General features: G+C 42.2%; 3 protein-coding genes across 3 annotated transcripts in view; 2 read left to right on the top strand and 1 right to left on the bottom strand.

Moving 5' to 3' along the window:
- The window catches only part of NCKAP5 (NCK associated protein 5), a gene marked incomplete at both ends in the record, with an annotated part of 331674 nt that extends 325536 nt beyond the window's left edge, over positions 1-6138 (top strand). Inside the window, one exon of the mRNA XM_082284641.1 lies at positions 5857-6138. Coding sequence (XP_082140767.1) covers positions 5857-6138 — 282 coding nt within the window. The remainder of the gene's footprint in view (positions 1-5856) is intronic.
- A 2627-nt stretch (positions 6139-8765) lies between these two features.
- LYPD1 (LY6/PLAUR domain containing 1) lies at positions 8766-23559 on the top strand (the record flags this gene model as incomplete). Its single annotated transcript, XM_082284832.1, has 3 exons — positions 8766-8817; positions 9927-10064; positions 23324-23559. The coding sequence occupies 3 exons, from the start codon at positions 8766-8768 to the stop codon at positions 23557-23559; spliced, it is 426 nt and encodes a 141-aa protein (XP_082140958.1).
- Positions 23560-23921: 362 nt separating this feature from the next.
- The window catches only part of GPR39 (G protein-coupled receptor 39), a gene marked incomplete at both ends in the record, with an annotated part of 74526 nt that continues 70532 nt past the window's right edge, over positions 23922-27915 (bottom strand). The window contains one exon of the mRNA XM_082285601.1: positions 23922-24445. Coding sequence (XP_082141727.1) covers positions 23922-24445 — 524 coding nt within the window. The remainder of the gene's footprint in view (positions 24446-27915) is intronic.

The raw sequence follows: 27915 nt of genomic DNA, 5'->3' as shown, positions 1-27915 counted from the left end.
TCCCAGCCACCTGTTCATTAGGCAATAGCTGTTTTGTCCAGATCTGCAGCTATGAGTTGTACACAGTTTGTGCTAATCTGCTTTTTTTCCTCTGAGGTAATTAAGTTACAATTCAGGATCATGAGAAATGCTTTCCTTGTGATACTAAAATATATTTGTAGATTTTTGTACTCTGAAATACAGTAGGTAAACTTTGACTATGTTGTCATTGTTGCATTAGCCATAATGCTATCAGGGGATGATACATACCTATGTATAGCTGGCTTTCCTATTAACTGCTGAACAGACTAATTAACTTAAAAATGCTTCCTAGCAATGCATTTTTTCCCAAAAAAGAAACTAGCACTTATTGTTTGTCATGGAAATCTGATGGTATGTCTCTGAGAATGCCATTGTCTGCTACAGCGAAATAATTTTGGGATTTCTGCTCAAGTAGAAATAAGAAAAATGATTCATTATTTCAGAAATTATTTTACTGTCAGTCCAGAAAATAGATGAAACTTCTGACCATGTACAGTGGAGAGCAAGGCTAATCCTGTTATTTAAAGTTATGCTTTAAAGAGAAAGAAGTTCAAACATCACATTTTTAGCCCAGCTGTAATGCAGTAGAGGTCACCCAGTTACAGCTTTCACCTTTGTAGTTTCCTGGATGTAGCTGTACAGCTGTTTTCACTGCTGAGTGTTACTTGTTCACTTGATGTTAAATGAGATCTGGAGATTGTTCACTTTCCACAGAGAGCCTGCATGGCATTCTGTCCTGGCTGGGTGACAGACAGCCGCTGCCTGGCAGCTCAAGCCCAACCCTTTTCACATGGCACCTTCTACTGCAAAATGTCATGTGACACCACAGAATTCAGTGAGAAGTTACTTCTGATTAGACCAGTACATCTCTGGTCAGAAAACTGCCCTGTATCTCCTTGCACCTGCTCCACAACAAGCTGTGAACATGTTAAAGTTGTCCCACTAAACGGGTTATGTATGAGCCTGTGTAATGCTGTAACAGCGTATCCCACTTAGACCCAGTGTGTCATATATACAAAGCAGTTACAGGACTTAGAGGATACCTAAATTGGAAATTTAAAATAAGGAATAGTGGCTCCTGGGATCAAGTTTACCCTGAGCATATGCAGACAAAGTAACAAGCAATTTTTAAAAAGTAAAAAATCTAGAAAATAGTTTCCCTTCACAATAAAGTTATGAGCAATAACTAAAAAAACAAAAGGGAACATACTTTGTGTCTTCTATTAGAGATCAGACCTGAAATGGAAGACCTTGAGTTATACAATTAAGTATTGATTTTGTTGATCTATATTTAATTCTCATAGCAATTTTGTTGTTTTTACCCAATAGTGTTCTGCAGTTATACTTCACTTGAAGCAATGCCCTTCTTGCTTTTGTGTTAATCTAAAAACTAAATTGCCCAATGCATGAGAGACATGAATAGAGTTCATTTTATTCTTTTTTGTAACTGATTCTGAGCCCTTTAAAGTGCTGGTTAACTAAACTTAGACAGCTGGAAAATACATTTATCCTGCAGAATGGTTCATTGCTGTTTCTGGGCTCTAGCAGGACTTAGAAGCATAGCCTGACCTCCAGATAATCAGAGCTTCTGTGTGTTACCACGTGCAAGAAATGGCCTTGCTGCTGCTTCCCTTCCTGCACGTGGGTGTGGGGTCCTTTGTGCCTGTGAACCAGCCCACCCTTCCCTGCTTCTCCTTCCCACTACACCTGAGGAATCTTTGTGCCATTCAGAAGGGCTGCAGTTGTTCCTGGTCCTGGATCACACAGCTCTGAAAAGGCATTCTACCCACATGTAACCTCTCATTTTTACAGTTTGCAGAAAATGTAATTCGATGCATTAATGTAGAAATAACACCTATTTATAATGTATCAGTGTAACTGCAGGCTAGTTTTGTTTTCCTAATTTGCTGTGCTTGAAGTGACATGCCAGATTTTATTACATCACTAATGGGTTTTAGTTATTCCCTTTAGGATGTTGCCAACGAGGAAACATTATTCTGATTCATGACTCATGGGTTTATTTCAAAGTGATGTGACTCGTGATGAATGTCTGTGTATGTCAGGAAGAGTTTCTCTTCTCACAACTGGTCACTGTTCTCAGATGGTACAAGGCACCCCACATTGGGCAGCTAAGAACCTCCAGCCATGGGAAGCTCCCCACCTACACAGTGGAGTAGAACAACAAATTCTCCCCATACCATAAGGCCATAATGGTACAGGTTTTCCATACAAAAATACACTTAGGATAAGTAAAGCAAGCTAACCATTGCTCTGCTTTAGGGTGATGGGCCAGAGCTGTTAGAGAGGCACTGTGAAAACCACAGTTCTTGTCTGCACTGAGCCTTTTTTTCTCTTTTTCTGTTACCTTTCTCTCATAGACCAAAGTCTCTGACTACATGTTTTTGTCTTTTCCCCTAATTGATATTTAGGAAAGCATGGTATCCACACTGGAGGCAGCACTCACCTTATTCACAGAACAGTTCAGAATAGTCAGCAGCAAAGTCAACACTTCCAGGCTGAAATGGTTTTAAGCATTACTGCTGAGAAGGATCCTGTGTGAGAGCAAGCGCAGGCTGTTGGTCCCATCTTAGCTCTTGTAGCAGCACTGAGCAAAATCATGGAGTCTTTCTTTCTGCTGAGGTGATAAAACCACCTGTTCACTATGCAGAAATCACTCCTGAGGTAGGAGAGATTTGACTGGAGCCCATGACTTAGAGGTTGGGGCATCTCTACACTTCTTACCGAATCTCAGCCAGCTCTCGTGGATGTAGAACACGCCCGCCTCACGTTCCACTCTGCAGAGGCAGCTGCTCAGTCACATTAGTGTGGCTCTCAAATGCATTAATGAACTAATTACTTTAAAATACACAATGCTAACATCTTTGGGCTAACCCTTGTTCTTTGTTATAGCTCTGACTCTGCTGCAGCCAATAGCAAATCTACATAAAAAACCCAAAGATACTACATAACCACATACACAGTTTATCAATCAAATTCTAACAATAGTTGTTTTGCTTTTGCCTTTTGATTCATCCAGCAGCTTTTGTGACTGCCATGAATAGTAAGAAATGTATTATGGATGAATCTAAATAAGCACTCTTTGGCAATTTTTTACAAATTGTATCTATAGTAACTAGAGAAAAAGTTCTTAACTTGGGTTAACATTTGTTCTAACACACACCAAGGTTAAAGAAATGACCACTGACTTTTCAGCTCTAGGAATGAACATAATTGTGTTATTGTGGGAGAAAATTATTTGTTCATTATGTGGATTCTTACATTAATATCTCTGCTTAAAGTTTTATTTTTGCTCATGAGTTTTCTTCTATGTGTTAAAGAAAGGAAAAGTTTGAGGGTTTTTTACAGAAGGATGTAACTGGGCACTAGGACACCTAAAAAGAACAACTTTGTGTCCAAAAAATATCCATAACCTTTTTCTGAGTTGATTGTTTTAGTAAAAAATTTTGCTATTCCTATTAGAATTAGTTTTCCCTTTAAGCCTTGATGTACTGTACAGTAGATGTACTGTTCACTACCCAGTATCTTTTTGCCAGCAGGTCTCACTGATGGGCTTCAGTTCTCTTCAATTTCACTTGATTCAATGTTTTTGCTTAAAATGTGTAGAGTACTTTTATTCCCTGCCATCTCTCTAATGTACTCTATAAAATAAATGAGACTCTAGGGTGTGATTAAAGTAGGATTGTAGCCTAGGTTGTGCTTGAAAGGCATAAAAAATTATTGATACTGCATATATGCAGAATATACCAATGCATTCAGTCTGGTCCATTCTGTGGTGTAAATCCATCCTTCAGTAGGATAGCCAAAATCCTTCTCTGATGTGATGCTTCATCCAAACTGCTCAGTCCTGCAAATTCTCCAGGAGACAGTGCTCCCTCTGCCCAGGAGTTGAAATTGGCTCCATTTGAATCAATAAGAGTTTTATCACAGGCCTTACTAACTCCAGTATTGAGTCGCACAGTCCCACGTCTGTGCTAAGTAGTCACATTCAATTTATCTAAAGAAAAGCTGTGAAGTGGGAAAATTACAGACAAAGAAACATCATTTAGTCTGTCATATAATAAAATATTTTAGGTTTAGCACTCCAAAAAGCAAAAAGTGCCAACATGTGTTATTGATGCCATGGCTGAGAATTTTCTCATCTGGCCTATAGAGAAGTGAAACAACTCTTTTAGTATTTTAAATGAGGGCAAAGGGAAGAATGTTTCAAGATGAAAATGTGAAAAATCTCTTTTGTAGGGTCCTAAATTTGTGTTCGTTCCCATTACCAAGGGTTATATTCCTCTTGCTCAGAAAACATTTTAATTACAGATATTGAAGACCTTAGTTTTAACTGTCATCCAAAATTAGAATCCAACACAACGTTCCCTAGAACCTTTTAGACTCAAGATTAATTAAGGCACCAAACAGGAAATGTTCATTTACTAAGACTTTAGGATCTCCTGTTGCTTTGCTCAAGTTTGTTTGAAACATTTTCCAAAAATAGTAATCTAATTATGCATTGTCAGTTTATGAAATGTGACAAGATCAGAGCAAAAACAGTCATTGGACTGGCATTTCAGTTTTTATCTAACTAGCCATCAAAACAAGCAATCAAACTATGTAAAAATTTATCTTCCTTTTGCCAAAGATTTCCAAGGAAAAGCAGCACAGCATGCACAACATTAGACTGACTTGAAGCTTGAATTCTTCAGAAAGTTCTAAGGACCCTTTACAGCTGCACATGTAATGACCCACAGCGTCCACACATCTGCCCAAGCTATATCTTGAGTGTGCTTAAAATGCCATCTCATTTTCTAGCTAAACATAAATATTGATGCCTTGGATTTACAGTAATTTACTGATTCTGTCTTTGCCATCTGACGGCGGTACCGAAAATGAGGAATTGCTTTGCACTCTGATGGCATATCTCAGAATCCTTGAATCTTATCTGTCCAGGAGGTTATTGAATGTTGATTGTAAAACATTGAATGCTGTCCCGTATTTCTCTGGTAATATGATCTGTAAGAGGAGTTAGTTACTCAGATTTTGAAACACTCTGTATATGAACAGCAGGTCATTTTTATTGAGCTGCTCCCTACACAGCTCCCTAATGATTCCTTGGTCAGATCTCTGATTGAAAATACCAGTAGCTCACAAAGGGATAAAATTACTCTGGTACAATCCTACTGTGTGTTTTTAATATAATGTGCTAATACATCGTCCAGTGTTCCCACAGAATTACACCACTTCTCCAAGAAGGCCTGGCCAATATCTGATTGATTCTGGTCTGTGGGGAACGGTCCAGTTCAGTGTAATTTCCTGTCTTGTTGCTTTCTTGTCTATTAGAGAGGGTTTGGGTTTGTGGAAATCAATAGGCTTATACCTGCAAAATGTGAGGTTATTCCCTAGCAAGTTTCATTTGCATCCTTAATTTACAGAAAATGCTGTTTACTCCTCTGTGCTTTTTATTTTTAAAGTGTACTTAAACAAATACCTGCTTAAACATACCCCCCAAAGTATTCATAGAGGAGAGGATGTCAGTTACTGTGAGGATGCTGGAGATGTTTAACACGTGCATGGCCAGGGTCTCCTACTTAGGATGTTAATAGCACTTGAGTGTTACATAAATGGAGCTTTATTTGTCTCAGCAGAATCATTAAAGTTATGATTTATCCTAAAATGGACAGTAATGTTCTATTCAATCATAACAGTTACTTAAGCATCTAACAATCTATTTCCTTTCACCCTATGAACTTTGGAAAGATGGTAATTAATGGTGTGCAATAGGATAACTTTTTAAGGAATATGCTTCTAATATTTCCCTCACTTTTACAGAAGTTGAAGCAAACTGAAGAAACAAAAGAAGATTCCCAGAATAGAGTATCTAAAATTTCCCTGGAGTCTCTCAATAAATTTAACAGCAATAATGTACTTTCATTAGAAAAAGAGAAGAACTGTCTGAACAAGGTTGAAGGACAAAAGGAAGAAAATGGAAAGAAAGAAGCAGCTTCCTTGAATAGCTCAGGTCGGCAGGATGCGGACAATTTGGAATCCTTGAGTGATTCCCTGTACGACAGCTTCTCCTCTTGCACCAGCCAAGGCTCCAACGACGTTTAGGGACTCTTCCCAGTGGACTGCAGCACGGAATGGAGCTGGAGGCGAGCGTGGAGTGAAGGGGGAGAGGAGACTGTGCTTGAAAATTCCCCCTCGGGCTTGCTGTGCTCACATCAGGGTGTTCTGCCCTCCCGGCACTCAGCAATAAGGCAGGACAGCATCACGGTGCTGTGTGGGACTCAACACCCAACACAACGAATACACAGAATAAAGTCTTAATTTTGCACTTTTGTGAATATTTGTACAGTTGTAAATACCTTGGGAAAATATATTTGTAGGGATACATGACAGCAATAAATATTAAATCGGTGCTATGCTCCTGTAATGGCAGATTACTAACTTAAAGAAATTGGTGTTAATATTAACAAAAAAAGCTAGTAGATTTTTTAAAAAAGAGTTATAATTGTTCTAGTCTTAAAACTGTATGTAGAAACACTGCATTGTCATAATCCTGAGCCTGCCAGATTGTCTCTAATAAACTTCCATGGACTCCCTTTTAGAAAACATACTTTATTTTTTACTTTTAGTGCAATTCCAGAAAGGTATTCTAGGGAAACATGCATTTCACTTATTACAACTTCACAACAGGTGTCTTATTTCAAAAGGGTTTTGACTTTTGACATGGCAAGAAAATGAATAGATTAAAAGGCCCGATACTGCTGGCATTGGCTTCATCAATCATGCACATAACTGTTTGAAAGATCAGGGTCAAAGCAATTCACTGCTGACACAAACAGGAGTCTTGTAGGAATGAGAACCACATAAACTGCCCTGTACTTCTGACTGCAACATGGCTTTTCAAATTCCACCTCCTCTGTACTCATTTCCCATCAAATTATGAATGTACCATCCTGTGTTATCTTTTCTGGTCTCTGTTGCGTCTTAAGTGAATTCTAAACACTAAAATTATTTTTTAAAAAACACAACAACTCCTGTTTGTGACACACTAAGATGTTGGTGCTAACCAGTACTAGTTCAGACATATCTTGGAGCAGGGGGATTGGCCTGTATTGGGTGTTTTTGGTTTTTTTCTACAAAGGTTGTTTATATGTAAGGGAAAGTCTATTTCAAAGGTTCTGTGTATTTTTTCTAGATGTGAAGTATTTATAACTGCTTTTTGTACAGCAATTGTAAACTAGATATATTTGGGGTATTTCTAGACTCTACAGTTTCTTTAGCACATGCTTGTTAATCTTTGAAATATTGTATGATCAGTGTTAATATTTTGTGCAATTTGTTATATTTTAAGTAATTTCTGCTGTAAACTTGCGTCGTCTTTTTCAACTTTTAAGAAATTTTCATTGAAACACCTTTCATAAATAAAACTTCTCTTGCCTACCTGTGCCTGCGGAGGGATTTTGGGAAGGGGATGCTGTGACAGCTTGGGCGTGCAGGTCTGGGATCAGGGGATACCCACCGAGCCGCCCGCGCTCCGGGACAGCGCACGGGCAGGCAGCGATCGGGGAATTCCTGACAAGGGGCTTTTAAACAGAGATTTAATCTTAATTAACTCCTCCTTGCAGTAGAGCTGTGAAACGATCCCTGGGAAATAACGTGGTTATCAGGAGAGGAGGCGAACCACAGAGACGGTCCCAGCAGGGACGACGTGGGCGCAGCGCCCTGGGCTGCCCCTGCCCTTCCCTCCCCACGGGCGGGCGCTGCCCAGCCCCCGACAGCTCCTCGCCGCTCCCGCCGCCTCATCCCACCCCATCCCACCCCTCCACCAGCTCCTACCGCCTCATCCCACCCCACCACCAGCTCCTGCCTCCTCATCCCGTCTCATCCCACCCCTCCACCAGCTCCCGCCGCCTCATCCCCTTCCCCCGCCCATCCCGCCGTGTGTCCGCGGAGGAGGCAGGGTCTGACCGTAGCTCCGGCACGTAGCGACCACCGCGCCCTTTCCCCCCTTTTGTTACGCTTGAATTCCCTTTTAGGGGGCTGGGAGGAGGGAATGGCGGGGCCGCGCCTCCCCTCAGTCCCTCCCGGGGACGCGGGTGCTGCGGGGCGTTTGTGGGAGGCGAGCGATGCCTCGCAGCGGGGCCCGGCCTGGCGGTCCCACAGACGCGCTCCGGCTGCCACCTGTGGGCTTCGGGCCGGCGGGGACACCAAAGGGACCGGGGAGTCGCGCCAAGGCGTGGGGTCTGTCCCCGAGCCCCGCAGCCGGAGCGGAGGAGGAGGGCGGGGATGTGATGAGCAGCCCCGGCGGGCAGAGGGTCGCGATGTCCCTCGGCAGCGCCGTGCGAGACGGGCCCGGACCCGGCGGTGCGGGGGCTCCCCTCCCTCGCTGAACTTCGCCCGTGCCCGAGGCGCGCCCGGCGAGGTTGCGGGGCGGCTGGCGGGGATCCCCGCCCCGCTCCGCCGGCATCACATGGTGCTGGGGGAGGGAGGGGGGAGCCGCCCCCCAGCCCTCGCTTCTCCCACAGTTTCTTCCAGTCTCAGCGCTCAACTCCGGCGAGGCTGGAGCGCGGCGCGGGGCTGGGCAGGGCGGGCTCCGCCGCCTGCTCCCGGGGCGCCGCTCCGCAGCGGAGGCGGCGGGGAAGCGGCACAAGTGCGCGGCGCCTCCGCTGCATCTCTGCTTCTGATGCCCCTTCGCGACTGCACGCCAGCCCGGCGGCCGCGGCTCCGGGAGGATGCGGCTCTTCCTCCTCGCTGCAACTTTCTGGGGATTGTGCCTGGCGCCAGGTAAGGGGCTCCGCGCCGCTCGCCCGGAGGCGCCCGCGGCCAGCCCGGCGCTGGGAGACTCCGTCCCCTCGTAGCCCTTCGACGGAGCTGCTACCGGCGCTAAAAGGACCAGGGCAGCGGAGCCCCCGTCCTGCCCGCTGCCCGCAGAGCTGCCCTGGTGTCCCCAGCGCTGGCTGCCCGCGGGGCGAGCCGCAGCAGCCGGTGCCTCTCCGCGGGCGGTGGGTCGGTGCCCGCGGGGCGCTCCCAGCGGAGGGCGGGCACGGGCCGGGGGTCCCCGCCGCGGGACGAGGCGTGCGGGAGCTGCCGGCGGAGCGCTGCTGGCGAGCCACGCGGAGCGCCTCGTTTGCATGATAAAGGCGGCTGGCGGAGGATGCTCCGCCGCTTTAATTGTGCATGGCAAAATAGTAATTAAATCATTTGTAATTAATTAGTAGCTAAGTAAACCCGTCGGCACAGATAAGAGCCGGAGTGTGTCTGTGAGCCGGGTTGCTCTCTGCGGGGCGCGGGCGGCGTTCAGCGCGCTGCGCCGAGGGGCAGCCGCGGGGCGGGCGATGGGCAGCGGCTGCGGGGCTGTGCCGGTGCCGGTGCCGGTGTCGGTGCCGGTGCCGGTGTCGGTGCCGGTGCCGGTGTCGGTGCTGGTGCCGGTGTCGGTGTCCGTCGCCTCCTGGCGGCGGCGTCTCCAGCGCCGGAGCGGCCGCCCCGCGGAAAGGAGCATCAGCAGAGCCCGCAACGCTCGGCCTCAGCTGAGCGGGTGGCACGCTGGTTTTACTTTATATTTGTCAGAGGGGTACTTCGGCTGAGCTGTTGAGTAGCTAGGAACAGCAAAATGCGAAGGGGGAAAGATAAGGAAGATTTCTGGCGCGTGTTGTTTGTTTGTTTTTCTTCGGTCTTTGGTTTTTGTTTGTTTTGGTTTGGTTTTGTTGTTTTTTTGTTTTTTTTTTTTTTTAATACAACTGCTATTATTAAGGCCAGGTTGGATAGGGCTTTGAGCAACACGGTCTGGCAGATGGTGTCCCTGCCCATGGCAGGGGCTTGGAATGAGATGATCTTTAAGGTCCTTCCCAACAGAAAGCATTCTATGATTTTGAACAAATCTCTATCTGTTCCAGGTTTGGGTTTGCAAATACAGTGTTACCAGTGTGAGGAGTTCCAGCTAAATAATGACTGCTCTTCTCCAGAGTTCATCGTGAATTGTACAGTGAATGTTCAAGATATGTGTCAGAAAGAAGTAATGGAAAAAAGTTTTGGTAAGAATTTAATAATCATTCGTCTGTTTACTTGGTTTAGGTAGCATTTGTTGCTCGTGGCTCCACCTATTCATGGTGTTCGGCTACAAATGAATCTTGTGTCCCTACCTGAAGGGACCAGATTCAATATCTTGTACTTCTGAGTGGCTTTGCAACTTGATGAAGTTAAACATTTTCCTTTAAAACTGATGTAGAAACTGAAGGATGCAAGCCTAATGTTGATAAAGCTGGTTAATACACAGCCTTATGGGTCTCCAATATAGTTTCCCAGCACTGGGAAATTAATAACAACAAGTTAGTTTAATCTCATTACAGTTAATTACATGGGCTTTTTCCCCAAGAGATAGAAGAGCATTAAATTAGTAATTCCCTCCTTTCTTTTATTTACTCAGGCAATTTATATACTCTGAAGGTTCATCTTAAGGGAAGGAAAGTGTAGGGATCTTTGCTTTAATCCATTAAAGAAACCATCAAGCAAAAGGGAGAAAGGGATTTAAAAAAAAAAAAAAAAAAAAAGGGAGTTTAGGAGGAAGAGAAGAGCACATATAGATTTATTTGCCATACCAGTTTTCTAAGAATTTTTTTCCCTTACTGCAATTAATATTAAAGTTAACGTATTAGGACATCAATGTGTCCAAGAGGAAATGAGCTGTGATTCTGCATCTTGCCTCTATTGTCTTCTGAGCTGTGCTATAAATGGCTGGGTTTTATTCAGCATCATGGAAGGGATTTGAGATTTAGAGAGAGCTGTCAGGTCTTACACTACTGTGTTGCTCTGTAGCTTTCTACGTGAGTAGAAGGCGAGAACTTTATTAGGGACTCTGGGGCAGTGTGGGATGGCAGGAAGGGTGTTGGTGGGAGTTGGAGCTCATGGAGCCTCCTGCTCTGACTGCTGTGAGGGTGGAACAGACAAGGAGCAGTCACTCACTGGGGAGTCCCAGCCTGGACGTGCCCCCTGTGCCAAGCCTGGGGAGCAGAGGGCAGCTTGGGGCTTCAGAACCCTCATTCAAGGGGAAGCTGCTCTCTGGGACTGCCCACCTCGCAGCTTTGGAGTGGAGTTCTGTGAGTTACGCTGTTAATCAAGCCGTAGTCTGCCCTTTCCCAGCAAGTCCTCCAGGAGCAGCAGGATGCCTCTCCACCCAGCAGATGTGTGCACTCATCCATCCTGAACAGCAACAATGGTTCTTGGGTTAACAAACTCCTCTTTCCAGTGCTTGTCAGTCAGCTGGCCCCACCTGTGCCAGTAGCTTCAGGCCACTGTGTAATCAGTCCTGGATAAATAATAACAACTGCTGTGACATCAAAAGTAGCTGAGCTTCTGGCACTCTTTCATCCTGGGTAACATCATCCACAGTGACCACTGCTGTGAAATACTTAGAGCCTCTGCAGTGTAGGGAAAAAAAGCTGGTTTTAAGCTGTTTAAAAGAAGATTAGTCACTCCTAAGTTATTTTTTAGTGGAGTATTTTATTTCAAATTTACTTGAAAAGGGTGGTGGGGATGTAAGGTAGCTACAGTTTGCAAGGTACTTTTAAAATCTTGAGTATCTCTAAATGTCAGCTTGAAGGCTTTGCTATCTCCACACTACAGCTTCTGTACTACTTTCACGAGGTTGGAAAGGATGCTGTGGTGATTTGGAGGGCTCTAGACGTAGTAGTAGACACAGAAAAAAAAGTCAGATTCGAACCCTTTTCATTGATGTATAATTTGCCATTACTCCTGTGAAGAAATGGTTTGCAATACAGTAAATAAGCAGCTCTTAAACTTCCTGTTGGGTTTTTTTCTGTGCAGTTTTATGTTTTCTCTGAGCAGATCCTTGGATTTTTCCTTTAGGAGGTTACTAGCATGCTGTGCATAGCAGGTGCCACTGTTCTATTTCATTTACTTCTAAAAATGCAGTTCTTATTAATTTTAAGTCCAGAGACTGTAAATTTCAGCTGGTTAATAAATTAAATTTTTTAACCTATTTCAAACTGAATAAAATTTACATTGCAAGCTTTGTTTCTCTGTTACCCTCAGTCAATTTTAGAGTGGGTTGGTTGTAAAACAGAGATGATTCAGTTCATCATTTTTTATTGGTTTTTTTCCTAATTGATATTTAAATGTGTGCAATATAAATGCCTTACTCTCCCAAGTTTTATTTAATAATTCATTCTACTTCCACCAGTATATTTCATAACCTGATTCTTTTGGTTGTTGCTTATTACTGAAAGCTGAAATGTTTCAAGTATTGATTTTAATTTATAATAGACTTGAGTTTGAGCTTTTAACCCAGAATATGAAATACGCGAATTTGCATTTATTTGACAGCACAATCTTGTAATTAGAGTTTTTTCCTCTTGACTAAATACAGTCAAAGGAGTGCAATTTCTGTAGATTAACCCATTTTTGTCATTAATAAAACATAGCTGTATCAGTGAGCAAAGTGCTGCAAGTTCTCCCAAACCTTATTTAGGAGTTAGTGTTTGAGATAAAGCTCACAGTGTGAGCAGGTACCCACCCTCCTGATGGGGCCACCCTTCCTCTGCAGGAGGCATTCATTTGTGTGTTCTGCTGTCACAGGGGTCACTGGCTCACATTCTGTGTTCTGCCTACAGTGCAGTGGCCAGCATGTGGCCAGTGACTCTTTTCCATGGTATTTGCTGGTGTCCATGGAGTTGTGCCATGGCAGCTCTGTGGCTCAGCTTCATTTCTGGATTAAACTCCCAGTAGTAGGAGCAACACGGTGGCAAATTGCAACTCTGTGCTGCTCTTCCCATTTACACTGTAAAAAGTTCTTTATGCCTGATTGTAGTTAAACAAACCACTCCTCCTCAGTGTCTCTAAAATTAGTGCTTTAGATGTCAGTGCCTTCTCTCAGAACATTATCTCAGCTTCTGGAGAAACAGCTTCAGGTGAGAAATAGCAGCAGCTCAGGCAAGGTCCTAACCCAGAGCTTAAAAAGCAGCTCTTCCTGTGGCAGCCTTTGATGTGAACAGCTAAGAAAGCAGCTGTTAGTAACTTTTATTTTGAATTAGATCATCAGGCATCTGATCTCAGCTGTTTGTTGTATCAGGTAGACATTTGTTCCTTTGGTCAACTTAAAGTGAATTGAGAATTGAGCAGTAAATGCCAAAATATATTCTCTCACCTAAGACTGAGCTGTATTTAAGAATTTTGCCAGAAAAAATTTATGCTTGTTAGCATTCTGCTCCAGTGGAAGATACAGGACAAGACAGTCTTTTCCCTGTGATAAAGAATTTTACAAACTAATTTGTTAATTAAATCTCAAAAAAAAAAAAAAAAAAAAAAAAAAAAAAAAAAAGAAGCCTTCCTTTAGTGGGAGGAGTGATGAGAATGGAAAGTGGTACTCAAGACAGTACCAAGAAATTTTTCACCCCACAGAGATTAATATAAAGGATAAGTTTCTAGTGCATTCTTCAAAAGGATAAGCAGGTGTTTGAAAATTATGTAAATTGAATGTTTGACAAAGGATCAAAGTTCTTACAATAATTCTACTTGCAGATACCTTGTGGAAATACCTGTGGCAGATTCCCTGCTCCCACTTCCCTCTCTCTTTCCAGTCTATGGACTTCTAAAAATGAAGGAGCACTGACATTTCTAATTTAAAATATATGTAGGAACAAAAAAATCCCACAGTACATTGGGAAGAAATGAAACATCTTGGTGATGTATAGATGAATTTATAATGTGTATATGCTTTTGTATGTATTCTATAGTATGGAAAACACACTGGTAATGGTAGTCTTGCCTTTTACTGAGGGGAAGAGCTATCTGAGCATAAAGGCTGATCTAAACCCTACTTAAGGCAAAATGAAACTTGCAATGTGGATACATCAGAGAGGGATAAAGCAGGAAGGATGAGACAGCCCAGAGAGGTAGCCAGTCTAAATTTCTTGGAACTCTCTGCAAGTAAACCTGCCCATGTGTGTGTTTTGAACAATACACTGTCTGTTCTAAGGCAGTTGTGAACATACTTTTACTAACTTTCACAAGGAAAAAAAAATGATCCATGGTAGCAATGCCAATACTTTACAATATCAAGAATTTTTCCTTTTGCAAGCAAATTGGGAAACAATCCAGTTATTCTATTAATCTGCAATAAGAAACTGCTTATTTGTTTGGGGTACAATGGCCCTTTTAATGTATTCAATTAGTATATAACTCTGCAGTGTAGTTAAAGCAGTTGCTGTGATTGTGTGTTTAAAAGCCATGCATGGGAACACCATGAGCAAGATCATCCTCTCAGTGTTGAATTATAACTTTATCTATTTCTTTAAACTCTTTCCAGTGCTGGTTTTCCAGTCATTTGTTTTATCAGTGGCTATGTTGTACGATGAGTTGGGCTGGGGCTGTTGTAGATTCTTTACCTGTGCTTATTACTTGGTTTTGCCATGATTGAGTTGCTTCATGTGTGCCTGTCAAGGATTACAGAACCACGTACTTTTTTTCTGTGTTCATGTATAGAATCCATTAGTACTAGTACTAATTGCATATTTATATCAAGGGAAAATTATGTGCTGGTGTACTTTTACTGAGAAAGTGATTAAGACAGCAAACAAAGTTTAATGTTGCCAGAATTACTGCAGGCATTAATGCTTTATAGGAAGTTGCTGCATCCTCAGTATCCATTTAGAAACAGTAAGAAACATCCACTACATTGGTGGCGGATTTTTTTTTTTTTTATTATTTTCTTCTACACTTCTTGGTCAAAGCATACCAACATAAATTAACATAATTTGTTGGGGTTTTGTTCGGGTTTTGTTTTGATTTTTTTAATCAAAGCAAAGCACAATATAATAAATCTTTATTGACAATTCTAAAAAATAAATAAAAACTTTAAAGTTTTTCATGGGACAGTTGGTACCTGTAACATCACATACTGTGCTACCAGGTCCCCAATGAAATGAAGACATATAAATATTGGGAACACAGTTCACTTTTGGTATTGAAAAAAAGATTTACAATGGATGCTGTTAATTTTCACTGTATGCTGAAAACTTGGAACTGTGAATACATTACCATTAAGAAACACTTTTTCTCAAATGTCAAAGCCATTTCCTTACTTGTAAATTTTTTCCAATCTTTGGGTTTCTCAGAAAACTTCCAGCCACTTATGGAAGGAACTGACCTAAGTGTGTCAGCTAAGGAGAAATTATGACAGTGTGCAGCAGTTGCTGTTCTGACTGCCTTTCAATAAAGAAAAGCAGCAGTGGAGTTAACAGTTCAAGCAGTTTATGACTTGAAAGTCATGACAAAGATCCAAGTGCAGAAGTGATGAAGGCTGCATTATTTTAAGGAAGATGGGGTATCTGGTCCAGCGAATTTCATTTTTCACAGGACATGGACAATAGCTTTTTATGTTATTTTATTTCTCAGGCCTGTATGAAAGATATACAAATGAATTTTGTGATGATACAGTGCCCACAGCCTGGTGTCTCTTAAACCTCCCTTAAGAGTTTCCTCCTGCATTTCACACACAAATGAGTTTGTGTTTCCAAACCTTCTTGAGGCCTGTCCCTGTCGCTCGTTTTAGCTCCCAGTGACCTTATCAAAGCATTGGCAAGGAAGCCAGCTTTAATTAATCCAAACTGTTTTCATTTCCATTTGTCCTTTGTAGTCTGGATGGTTTTTTTGGCAAAATTGACAAAACTGGGTTTTGCCAACTTACCAATAAGTCTTGAAACTGGAAAAAGCCATATAAAACCCGGGAAAATCCTGCTCTTAAGCTGAACAGGCTGTGAAACTCTGAGCATGGAAATAGCTCAAGATATGAAAGAAGTGAATTTCCAAAGTTCTGACAAGTGCCAATATCTGAGCCGTTCCACTGAAATTGGTAAGGACATTAATTTGGGTGCAGCAAGACTATTCACATGTAAAATTATTTATGTGACTTTTTGCAAGGGTGTAACATTTGAACATTTGAAAAGGCATAAGGGCTGTGGCTCCCCTTCATCTTGGCACGTAAGGATTGTCAAGAAAAATGCTCATACAGGATTCTGAAAATTGAGTCCAAGTTCACCTCTCTCTCTCTCCAAGATCAAGTATATTTAGGTCTTGGTAGCAAAGGACATTTAGATCTTGATATGTTTGTATCAGGTAAGAAGAGAGGATGGAAGGCTGTGAGCCTGCTTTGTTGGGAATATTGTATGTTTTAGTGCTTGACTGTACATCCACATTAGTGAGCAGAGAAACAAAAAAGAACAGCAGGAAACAAAAGAATTTGAGCTCTCATTTGTAGCTTCCTGTGGCTTTAAAAAATATTTGATAACACCACCACTAGCAATTGTACTTAATTTTGTCATCCTGTCCATTTTTAAGCATTTTAATGCTATGCTTCAGCTTTGCTAGCAGTGACAAGCACTATTTTGTGATGGTTTTTGTTGTTAACAACACCGTTTTGAGTCACATTTCCAGCACCAAAATTAGAAGGCACAACTTACAAAAAGATATCAGGGTAATCTAAACCCTTGTCCTCTGTCAGTTGACAACTGTCCAGTTTTCTCCTGAGCTGATTTATTTTCTGCAAGGTGTCATGTCAGGGTCAGAAGGAGAGTGAGGAAACCAGACTTCCATTGTAAAAAGCTTCCTGTTAGTTTCTGAAAAAATGTGCAACTTTTTAAAAGTGCCAAAAGTATGGAGGATTTGTGATGATATTAAGTTTTCATAGAGAATTGTGGTGCAAATTTGCTAAATGAACCTGGTAGGATTTGGTGTGTGGGGGGAGTGTTTTACTTTCATTTGGGGGTTTATTTTTAATAGAATTTTGTGTTCTGTAAGAGCGTAATGGCATGAATATGCTTTTATCTTGTCTACAGAATGCATCAAAGGGAGGACCAGGATGAAATAGCTGCAGTCCTAAAACACAAGATTAAAAATCAGGAGGTGTGTGCATAGCTTTGCAATAGATTTTAAGTCACATACTTTAAGTGCCTTGGGGTTTTTTTATCTGGAAAACACCAATCATGGTAGTTCAGAGTTTAAGTAGCTGCTTACAAGGTGATTAGAAAATTTCATGATAAAATTTCTGGCAAGGTACAAATTATTTAAACCACTTGTCTCCTCAACCTTCTCTCTGGAGTCCACAAGGATAAGGAGAGTTAGTGAGAAGTGAAACACACAGGACATGGTTGGATATGATTATATTTTACACTTGCTTAAATTGTTTGGGATTTGGGGTTTTTGTTTTTTGGGGTTTTTTTTGTAACTGCATTTACAGCCATAGCTGAAAGGCTGTGTGTTGAGGAAGCTTAATTTATATTTTAAACCAATAAAACATAATCTGACTACAACAAAAATTGTTTGGGGAAGCACAACTTCAGAAGAATGATTGATTGCTTTTCAATATTCAGTCACCTTCTAAGATATTTAGGACCTTATTAGATAAAATGTTTATAATCACTTTCTCTAGAAAACAGCACATCACATTAGGACCTCTGGAGTGTGATGTATGTGAACAGGTACCAGCTGGGGAACAAATCATTATCATAGCAAAAGGCTGGGCATAAAACCTAATACAAAGATTAAAAAACATAATTTACAAACCTATTTGTATATAGTATGAACATAATTTTGAGCATTACTGATGCAGTAAAATGCAGAAATAGTCACATTTATATTTTCTGTTCCTTAGAAAGTGGTGTTCACATGTTTGTGTTATTCTCGCACTAGTATAAATTTTCATTTTATTTTTTGGCAGACATTAGGAAAGAGCTGGGTGTTGAATTTTACTTGAGTGCAGGGTAAGCTATTGACAGTTTAGGGCAAAAAATAAAGAACAAAATATATTAATGAAATCACAAAGCAAGCATGGCCAGGCAGAGCAGACATCAACTCTATGCACAATGAGAGGGAAAACTTATAGGTTCACCAAGACCAGAAAACTGAAAGTTTTGGTGAAATGAGACAGTTGGAATTATGCAGGATATTAAAAGAAAGGCGTATTGGTATATAATCAGAGTTCTCAACTTCTCTTTATGAGCAGCAACATTAAGAGAACACCCAAAACAAGTCCTGTACTAATCATGAAAGCATGCTAATGCAAGAGCTATGACAAGTTTGGGGGGCTTCTCCTGAGTTCTGTGTGCTACACTATGAATGGTCCATTGTTGGCCAATTTTCCACCTTTTGCTTAGATGAGACGGGCAAGATTTAAACACCCAATCTAAAGGAGGTTCTGTCAAAACTGTAAATGTACACCTCAAACTTGCCTTGATCTGCCTGCTGGCTTTCTCAGTTACTTACTTTAGGATACAAACTTTTCTGCAGCTAATTCTTTGCCTCCACCACCTGGTCTAGTCTTGAGAAGGCTCAAGGATGCCTCACTGCTGGTCCCTAGTTGGACATAAACGTCTTTCTAAGCTCCAGAAGATTTATGTGGCAGGTTTACAGAGAGCAAGTGCAGGGGATTTTGCTAAAGCACTGTTTGTGGAATGAGCTGCACAAGACTGACGTCACATGTGCCTGCGAAATTGGTTATGTACAAAATCGTGTAGAAAAAGCTTTCTTTAGAAAAGTGGAGTGTCAGTCACAGCCCACAAGGTCAGAGAACATCTGGCTTGGAAAACTTAGTGTTGGGGAAAGTGGTGGTGTCCACTAGATAGAGTCAAACTTAGAGAGGAGAGTTTTGTGGCCATGAGGTCCTGTGGTGAAGGACAGGGCTGTGATTTCCTGCTGAGCTGTGCCATTGCAGACAGCAGTTTCAGAGTAGCTGGGTCATAGGAGTGGGAAGGTAACTCTTTTTGGAAATTAGGTCACTGATCTCAGAGGTGAAATCCTGGTTGCCTATTTTGGCTCCAGAGACCCTGTGTGCATTTTCCTGAAGGACACTCATGAGAGTACAGGTGCAAACTGAAGGTGCACACTGCTTTGGTGGTGGTTGGCTCTTAAAAGTTGGAGAGTCATGCTTACACAGCATCTTTTTTGTCTGTACCTCCTAGAACAGAAGAATCAGAGGTGTCTAATAATATCCTTTTCAATCAGTAAGAGAAAAACCTTGGATCTTCTGGTGCCTTCTGCATAAAGGCAGTGTAGGGTGTAGGTGTGATGTCACCTTTCTTTGGTTGTCCTAGTAACAAGTTAAGCTGTTATTCAAGAGAAATGCACTGGGCTGTGCAGATGGGGTAGAGGGAAGAGCACTCACTTTTGTATTTGAATAAATTGTTGCTTGAATTGTTTGTTACAATCAAGACAGAATGCGCCTGCGTGTGGCCAAAACAGTGCCAGAGTGCAGATGCACAGGACTAGACTGGATCTAGCTGAGAAAATAAATATTGCAAGCAGGAATTATAGAAAAACCTTAAGATTTACACTCATTCCTTCATTGCAAAGAACAAGGCAGAAATAGTAGTTGACACTGTCTTGTGGGGCACAGAGAGGTGTAACAATGGGCAAGTTGCTTAGTCTAGAAATAAATTTTCAATGCCAAATTTAAGCCCAAATCTGCCTTAAAAAAAAGCCCTGAAAACAAACATAGCTGCAGTAAGTATATGTGACAGGAGAGGATGTGGGATATTAGCATGTTGTCTCTTCTTGAAAGTACTTGAACTGCATCCCACAAACCTTGAAGCCAAAAGGAAGGAAAATCTGTTGGTCAGTAGCAGGTGCTTCGTGGTACCATACATCTTTATGGTACCTAAACTGTTGTTTGGGGACTGCTGAATTTGTGAGAAAGGACAAATTACTCTGTTCTCATCCATCAAGTAATTGGGCAATAAATATGCTAACTGAGTAGTAGTAAATATGCTAATTGATCACTAGTGTCACTTGTTGGGGGTGGGTATCTGGGAATGATCCCATCCCAGTAAAAGCAGAGTATAAAAATGTGAAGTCTCCGTGCCTAGCCAGCGACTCAGAACAATCTGAGGTAGAAGAAAAGCTTCCAGAAATGTTTGCAGTTATTTTTCTGGGTGATATGTTAATGAATGCATCAAGCTGATTGCTCAGGCAAGAATACCCAGTAATTAGCAGTTATGTCTGTGGTATGAGTCTTATGAGGCAGATAACCACTTTGAAGAACTGTCTGCAGTTCAGGCTGCTGGTGGCAAATGATTCAGGGAGATCTTGGGAATCGTTTTGGAACTGGCTCAGCAATGCTGCAGAGGAGGAGTTTGAGGAGAGATCTCTGAGTGTAACCCAGAGAGGAGGCTGCTGTCCTGGCTGAACTCAGGGGGTGAGCTGAAGTTACTGGGCTCCATTATCCTGCTTGTTGGAGCAAGGAGATGGTGTCCCTGCCATCAGATCATGGAAGTCAGTTGTATTGACTGTATTTCCTACCAGAATTATGATAGGAAGAAGGGTTAAGAGTAAGTGGAGTCACAGCACAAGTGTTTTGAAAATGTCACTCCTGCAGTGCTAATATTCCCTCTTTTTCCACCAACTTCTATGCCTGTTTGCACTGTGTCTTCCTGTCAAGACACTGCAGAACCAGAGACAGAGCACAGCCTATGCTGATCAAGCTTGGTTCATATCTGGTGCTTTGTAAAAAGTACTTAGTGGAATAGCAGCTGGTTTGTGACATCAAGAGAATCCATCTGTACTTAGAGAAAAAAGCCTTGGATGGGAAGGATATGTTGTTAGCAAAGGAGCTATTGAAAACCTGATGGAAATGCTGAGTTTTTTATGAAAAACTCTTTCTAAACTTTAGATTACTAGAAATGGGAGTGGGAATAAATCATTTGGGCGTGGAATTTCCTATTGTAAGGCATTTACAGGAAAGCCACTGGAGAAGTGTTAGAAGGGGATTTTACTACTAGTCAGATTATTCTCTCTATTTAGGTGTGAACATGGTACATCTGTTCTTGAAAATTTCAGACTGTACAGGAATACTGTGTTTTGTCTTCAAAAGGAGCTCAGGGCTGTTCTATGGAATTGATCCTGGAGAACAGAGCTGTTGTAAACACATGGAATTAAGCTGCAGGACTTTGATTTTTTGCAGGAGAGGTTTCCTAGAGCTGCTTGGTGAAAACCATACCTCAGCAGGCATCATCTAATTGTTCACAGCACTGAACAATTCTAGTCTCCTAATCTATGGGAGAAGTGCAGAGTGTGATATTTCAGGGACCCAAACTAATAAATCACTGGTTCAAATTGTGAACAGGGCTTTGCAGGAAACCTGTGAAAAGGAAACGGCAGGAAGAGAGTGATCTATAAAATAATAGGAATAGGAAATCTGCCAGTGTCAAAAGCTTTTTAGAGGTTTGGCCTTTGAAGGGACAGTCAAATTCACTGCTGTTCATATGGCAGACTGAAGAGTAGTGGAGTTTGGTTGGTGTTTGTAGCTCAGGGAAATATCTGTGGTGGGGAGATGTGGGATTAGGGAACAGAGAACAGTCACTGCGCCTGGTTTAATTGAATACAGGAGTCCTTTCCCAAGAGGGAAGGGGAAGGAAAAGAATTAATTGTAACTATGGGGAGGGTCATATCTGTCTCTGCTCTGGGAAGACTGCAGGAGCAACATGGACAAAGCACCAGGTCTTTTTGGGGAACAAGCCGAGATTTCGGTGTTGTAAAGCCGAGCAGTGGCAGCACCACTGAGGCTTCTTGACAGCAGTGGTTTGTCAGCAGAGACAGAACTCCCTTCTTTTTGCAAACTGTAGTAATAAAGATTGCATTGCTTGATCTGTGTGCCTTTGCTGTTACAGGGAGAACAGCCCACAGCTCCTCTTCCTTGAGAAAAGGCTCTACCTGCTGTGTTGATTGATTGAAGCTCACTGGAGACAGAGGAAGATTTAACACTCACTTGAGGGCTTTTTTCATAAGTTTAACGAGATAGATAGCCTAAAAACATGTTTCAGAGTTCAGATTTGCAGAGGGAGAACACAAAACAAGGAAACCCCTGCATTGTTGGGATGGCAGCAGTGTTGTGACAGTATAAAAGAATTGCTTTAATTAAAAGTCTCTGAAGACAGGAAATCCTTCTTTCTGAGCACAGACCACATAAAGGGTGTTCTGCTGCTACTCACAGCACTCAGAGGTGCAGTGACTGATGCCATTTTACAGAGGTTTCTCCTGGACCATGGAGGTGCTGCAGTGGTTATTAAGTCCCTGGGAACTGAATAAGTATCTGCAGGTATTGTAAGTCCAGAAACTGTGGGTCATATTCCCACCTCACACCCTCCAAAAAAAGTCTCAATCACTGTGCATTTAAAAACATTCCGGGGCCATGCCACAAGATGCAGAGGCACCATTCTCCAAGGGAATCCTGTTCCCTTGCTTTTCAGGAGGAAAAAAATAAAAGCGTTTTGAAAGTCTCATATTCAAAAAGAATAGTGATTTTTATCATCCTTAGGAATATCCCTACCTCTTTTTGTAGCTACAAGCAAGCAAGCCTCCATTATCTATTTCTATTATGTGTATGTTTTTCTAAGACACAATTTTGACTGTATCACTTGCAGGAAAATTTTGGAGTAATGAGAGGGGAAACTGCCATAACCGTTTTCCTCTGTGACAGAAGAAAATACAACTGTGTATTTTAAAGCCTTTATAAACCATGTTCAAATAACAGCTATGTGCATCAGAATGTACTTTTTTCTGTTAAAAACAATTTGATAAATTATAAATTAGCTTATTAATTAAAACTAACTTAAATTACATTCCAAAAGGGAAGACTTTCAATTCAAAAAAGACACGTCTATAGAAATGGAAATTTTTGTTATTGAGGGTATTAAACTTCAAAGACAAGCAAGAACTGAGATTACCTGGAAAAGTACTTCTAGTTCTTCTTTTAAAAAAGAATTTAAAAGGGGAGGGTGGAGGATGAAAGTTTTGCTGATAATCATCCTCTTTTTACTCTTGGTTACTTGTCTGTGTGTGGCAATGGAACAAGAAAAGGAAAAAAAACTCAAAAGACAAATTAAGAGCATAGAAAGCTGTAATTACTTAGACACCTTAACTCAGACATGTTCAGCAATAGAAACAAAACTAATTTTCTCACTAATTGCATTTCAGTTACAGCTATTCCTACAGTTCATTCTGAAAGATGAAGAATTCCAGTTATAAAATGCATCATTTGATATACGTTATGCAAATTAAGTCTGTAATATTTTTGGTTCCAACCAGAATCAAACTACAGAGAAACCCAAAGGAGAGCAACTGTGGTGCTCCTGCAGGGCAGGGCTGCCGGTCCTGTCACTGCTGAGGTGTCTGCCCTAAGCACCAGCAGCGCTTTGGGGGTGCAAACTGGGTTTGCAGCAGTTTTTGAGCATGAATCCTGCTGTAAAGTGTTCCCATCAAAAGGAGTAACCCTTGTTCTGTGTCGCAGGAATCATGTACCGCAAGTCCTGCGCCTCCTCGGCAGCGTGTCTGATCGCCTCTGCTGGCTACCAGTCCTTCTGCTCTCCTGGCAAGGTGAACTCTGTCTGCATCAGCTGCTGCAACACCCCGCTCTGCAATGGACCCCGGCCCAAGAAGAGGGGGAATTCTGCCGTGGTGCCGAGGGCACACGTAATAACCACTCTTCTGCTTCTTAAATTTGCTTTGTTGTTTTTGTACTGCTAATCTTCAAGCAAGTGGTTTTGGTTTTTTTCTGCCCTGACACAATTTTTCCTTCATCCTCCTTTCTTCAAAGATGCTGCAATTATTTTCTGTTTGTTTCCAAATCCCTGTCAACAGCGAGGAAAGTTCAGTGGTTGTGTGGAGAAGAGGGGCTGAAATTTTTGTCAGCTAATGAGTTCAGTTAGCAGATTGAGTTTCCAGTGTGCACTTAAAAATCCCAGCAGGATACAGAACTCCTGTTCCTTCTGCATAACTGGAAACAAATCCATCTGTGTTACTCCTTTTGTGATGCAGTCACTTTCCTCGATCATTTCAGTTTCCATGTTTTTAAGCTCATTGCTAAGCATTAACTTTGCCTTATGAAGTCATGCTTGATGTTCACAAAGGCCGTTCTGTGTGCCCGGACGGGGCTCTAAGCCAGGCTCCAGGGGCACTGCTTCCAGGCTGGGATCTGCTGGTGCAGGACCCGGCTCCTGTGGGCTGCAGCCAGGCGTGGGCTCCTTCTGGAAGGTGCTCAGGAAAACTTTGGTGTTGCCCTTGGTGGAAGAACCGCGCCTGGAGGACATGAAGAGCAGCGGGCGCAGGGAGCGGGTGCTCCGTGCCCCGGAGCTCTGGTTGGCCCTGAGGAACCTCTCCCTGTTGGCATGCTGCAGGGTGAGGCGGCAGCACAGGACCTGCAGGAACACGCTGCGGAACTGCTGAGAGGAGATGTTGTACAGCAGCGGGTTCACCACCGAGCTGAGGTAGAAGAAGATGTCGGCGATGGGAAGGAGGGTGATGTAGGCTTTGAAGTAGGGGATGGTCCAGTCCTGCTTTGGTTTAGCAGCTGCCATGATCCTTCTGACCTGGTTTGGCATCCAGCAAATCGCCAGAGTGGCAATGATCAGTCCTGCGGGCAGAGAGAGCAAGAAAGGTCTGCAACGTGGGGGAAGACACATAAAATACTATCAGTTCTGCACTTCTTAGGAAATGGTACCAATTTTTCAGTGTTTTGCTTGACAGCTTTTTCTGCCAGTAGCATTTTTTGTTTGTTGTTTTTAATAACTGTTACAAGGTCACTGCGGCACATGCTCAGACAAAACACTGCATAGCGCTTGGATGGTGTTTCTTTGTACCTGTTGTCATTTATTAGTTCTCAAAGTGTTCTTTCTCTGATCATCTGTGTCTTTGGAAAGAATGCATTTTTATTTTGGGTTGTGCTCTTACATTTCTTCTGTCTTTCCCTTTACTTTGAAAAACAAACAAAATAAATAGAACCTTATAGCCATATTAGATCAGGCAATACCCAGAAGAGATCAGATTCTTGTTTGTACTTTACAAAAAAGAAATTGTATGCATAATAATATATTTCGTGTTATTTTTGGTAGATTTCCTCTTACAGAAGCTATTTTTAAGTAAAATGTGTATGGATCTTTTTATGGTAATTAAGAGATGTTGGGCTTTCTTAAAAATCAAATTCCAGTGGAATTAAATGATGAATGTAAATGAGAAAAAACCCAAGCCTAGTCATGAAAGTGTAAGCAGTTTCAGATTGTAAATTATGCTTTAAAATGTGGTATCTGACCATTTTGTATTTATATGTAAATATAAATACATGTTGCTGCATCACTAATGGCATTAAAAAGGGGTGGCTGAAGTGCTGGATGTCTGAAAATTCTGCCTGCGTGGAGTGTGTTCAGCAGGGCACAGCAGTGATGCCGTGGCCGGAGCAGCAGCCCTGCAGGAACATGTCAGTTCCTTCACCTGGCTGTTCCCAGGCAGGGGATGGAGCAGGAGCAAGGCACCTGGCTCCTCAGTGGCATCCTCTGCTGCTCCTGTGTGTCAGCACTGGAAATCCTGACACCTCGTGTGACATCCCAGGTACACAAAGTCGCTCCTCCTGCTGCTCCCCCCCGCCTGGCACACCATGCAGCCTCCAGCTTACTGTCCCCTCTGTGTGTCTCTCTTTGCAGGAGCCGTGCCTTACGCAAACGCTTGGAGGGAGCAGAAGTTGCAGGCTGGCTGCTTCCCTGCGGCAGGGAGTGCGCTGGCAGGGCAGCTCTCACTCTCTGTTACCTCGTTAACCTCATCCAAGGCCTGACCTCTGCTCTCCACAGCAGCACAGAAGCTGTTTAATTCTTACCCCTCTAGGCTGAGCCAGATTGCCCCCACTGAACAGGTCACTGCAGCAATGCCGTTCTGAAATAGCGCACGCGGGTTTTTGAAGCCAGGAAAATGGTACTTCACTAGTGAATGTAGCAGGGAAGGGAGGCAGAAAATAGAAGAAAGATTTTTTCATAACTTTGAAATTTCATGTCCAAGTTCTTGCCACCAGTACCCCCAAGCAAAGAAAAATTATGAAATGCCTTATTTTTTAAAAAATAAAAATTAATTTTTTTCATGAAAGGGATACTTACTTTAATGAATTTATTATCTCCCTGAATGAGATACCAAATAAAAGCTGTCCTTTGTATCCCTTGCTTCTGCAATCACTTAATGTTGCAGTTACTTTGGTGTGATGGGGAAGTAGCAGATCTTAAACCTACAGCACTGGATTAAGAGCCCTGGAGGGCTGTTGTTGGCAGGCCAACAGTAAATGTGTTATCTTTGCCATTTTCAGTTCTTTGCCCAGCAGAACTCTCTTCAGCCACTGTCTCCTTGCTCTCAGTCCCACAGTCTCCTCCCTGCCCCTTTGCTTGCTACCCTGCTTTTCCCCTGCCTCCTTGCCTCAATTTTCAGTACCTGCTCTGCCTCTGCCAAAAGTTGATCTGAATTTTGCATTAACCCTGCAAATGTTTGTAGCTTTCAGCGCTTTTTTCCTCCTGTCAGCTTAACAACTATAGGGTAGCAGTCCTGGCACAGGCCAAAAGAAAATAAGGCCCCCTGAGCAGTGACTTGTCATGAGCCTCATAAAAGGCAGTGGAAAGATTCTGTTGCTTTGCTGGGGCTTTTTATCTGGTGCAACTTAAACACAAAGTTCACAAGCCCAAATCTGTGGAATTGTCGTCAAATTTTGCCAGAAGGTCTCTTTCAAGTGAGAAGAAAATAAGCAGTATTGTGTAATTTTTTTGTTCCTGGGTTAGAAACAGGATACTTCATCGTGCTGATTAATAGTTTCCTAAATTATGAATGCTGCTGTGAAAAACTGTGAGCAAACAATGTGTGCATTCAGTTTTAAATCCCAACTGCAGTGCTTTGAGATGTCTGATTTTTTTTTGCTTCTATCTGAATTCCTTGGCATTGACCTTTCTTTTTAATTCAAACTGCCAAGTGCTTAAGATACCCCCTTATATGCTTCAGACACTTTTGTTCTGGAGAACTGAATATTTGGTAGGGTGTACAGCGAGTGAAAAATGAGCTGCTTGTGCCCTTGTGCAGCACAGTGAGGTTTGTCTTTTGGGGGGCGGGAGGAGACGTCTGCAAAACTGTTGTTTTCCAGGGATGACTAATTGTTCATTTTCACACTTTGAAAAGATGCTTGTTGACTCAAAGGAGATGCACCATGCAAATAAACATGCTGACAGACTCACAATATTTTTTCCAACTTTCACACTTGGCATGGCAGCGTGGAGTAAATGGAAGAGCAGCAGAAGAGCACCTCGGGAAGCCTCCGTGCTCAGCACTGCTGCTGTCAGTTTGAACTTGGGCACAGGCTCGAGGAGTTTGTGTTGTACTGCAATGTGCCAGAGGTGCTTAAACACACTTAACCAGCTTGAATGTAAATCACACTGCATCTTACACCAGCACTGATGTATTTTTCCCTTGAGCTTGCTGTCTGATAGGAATCATTCTTCACGTTTCAGCTCATATCTGACTTTGTCTTCCACTCCTTCTTATTAAAGGGAAAAGGATCACTAGCTCTGCTTTTTTTCCCCCCATTTTCCTGACCACTGCATGGAAGTGACACAGAGCAGAGCTTTATCTTCCATGGAATATCAGTGTTTATAAACAAAGTAATGCTGTGGTTCTGCAACCTACATCACTGGTGCTTGAAATTTCCAGCTCGCATTTGAATCATTCCAGTTTAATCATCAGAAGGGTTTTATAAAAACACCAGCAGAAGCCAGGAGCCCTTATGTTATTTTCTGTAAGTGAGTACATCTCAACCTTTAAGTAAGGACAGGAGCTTAGAATTCATTTAACATTGATTTAGATATTTCAAGGTAACAAACAAAACGAGATGAAAAGATCCTTGACTAAAACTACATTAAAAAGCTAAACCATAAACAAGTCACTGAAGAGTTCACCCCAAAATAGGAATTACCACATCCAACTACTATTTTAATGGGAAAAAAACCCCCAGCCCAAGCCTCTTTACAAATAAAACATACAAATTTAACACCACTTTAAATTCGGGAATCATTATTCTAACTTCTCAAA

The sequence above is a fragment of the Coloeus monedula genome (genome assembly GCF_965178545.1).
Source record: "Coloeus monedula genome assembly, chromosome: 7".
In the NCBI taxonomy this organism is placed as follows: Eukaryota; Metazoa; Chordata; class Aves; order Passeriformes; family Corvidae; genus Coloeus; species Coloeus monedula.
This window is presented reverse-complemented; position numbering and strand designations above follow the sequence as displayed.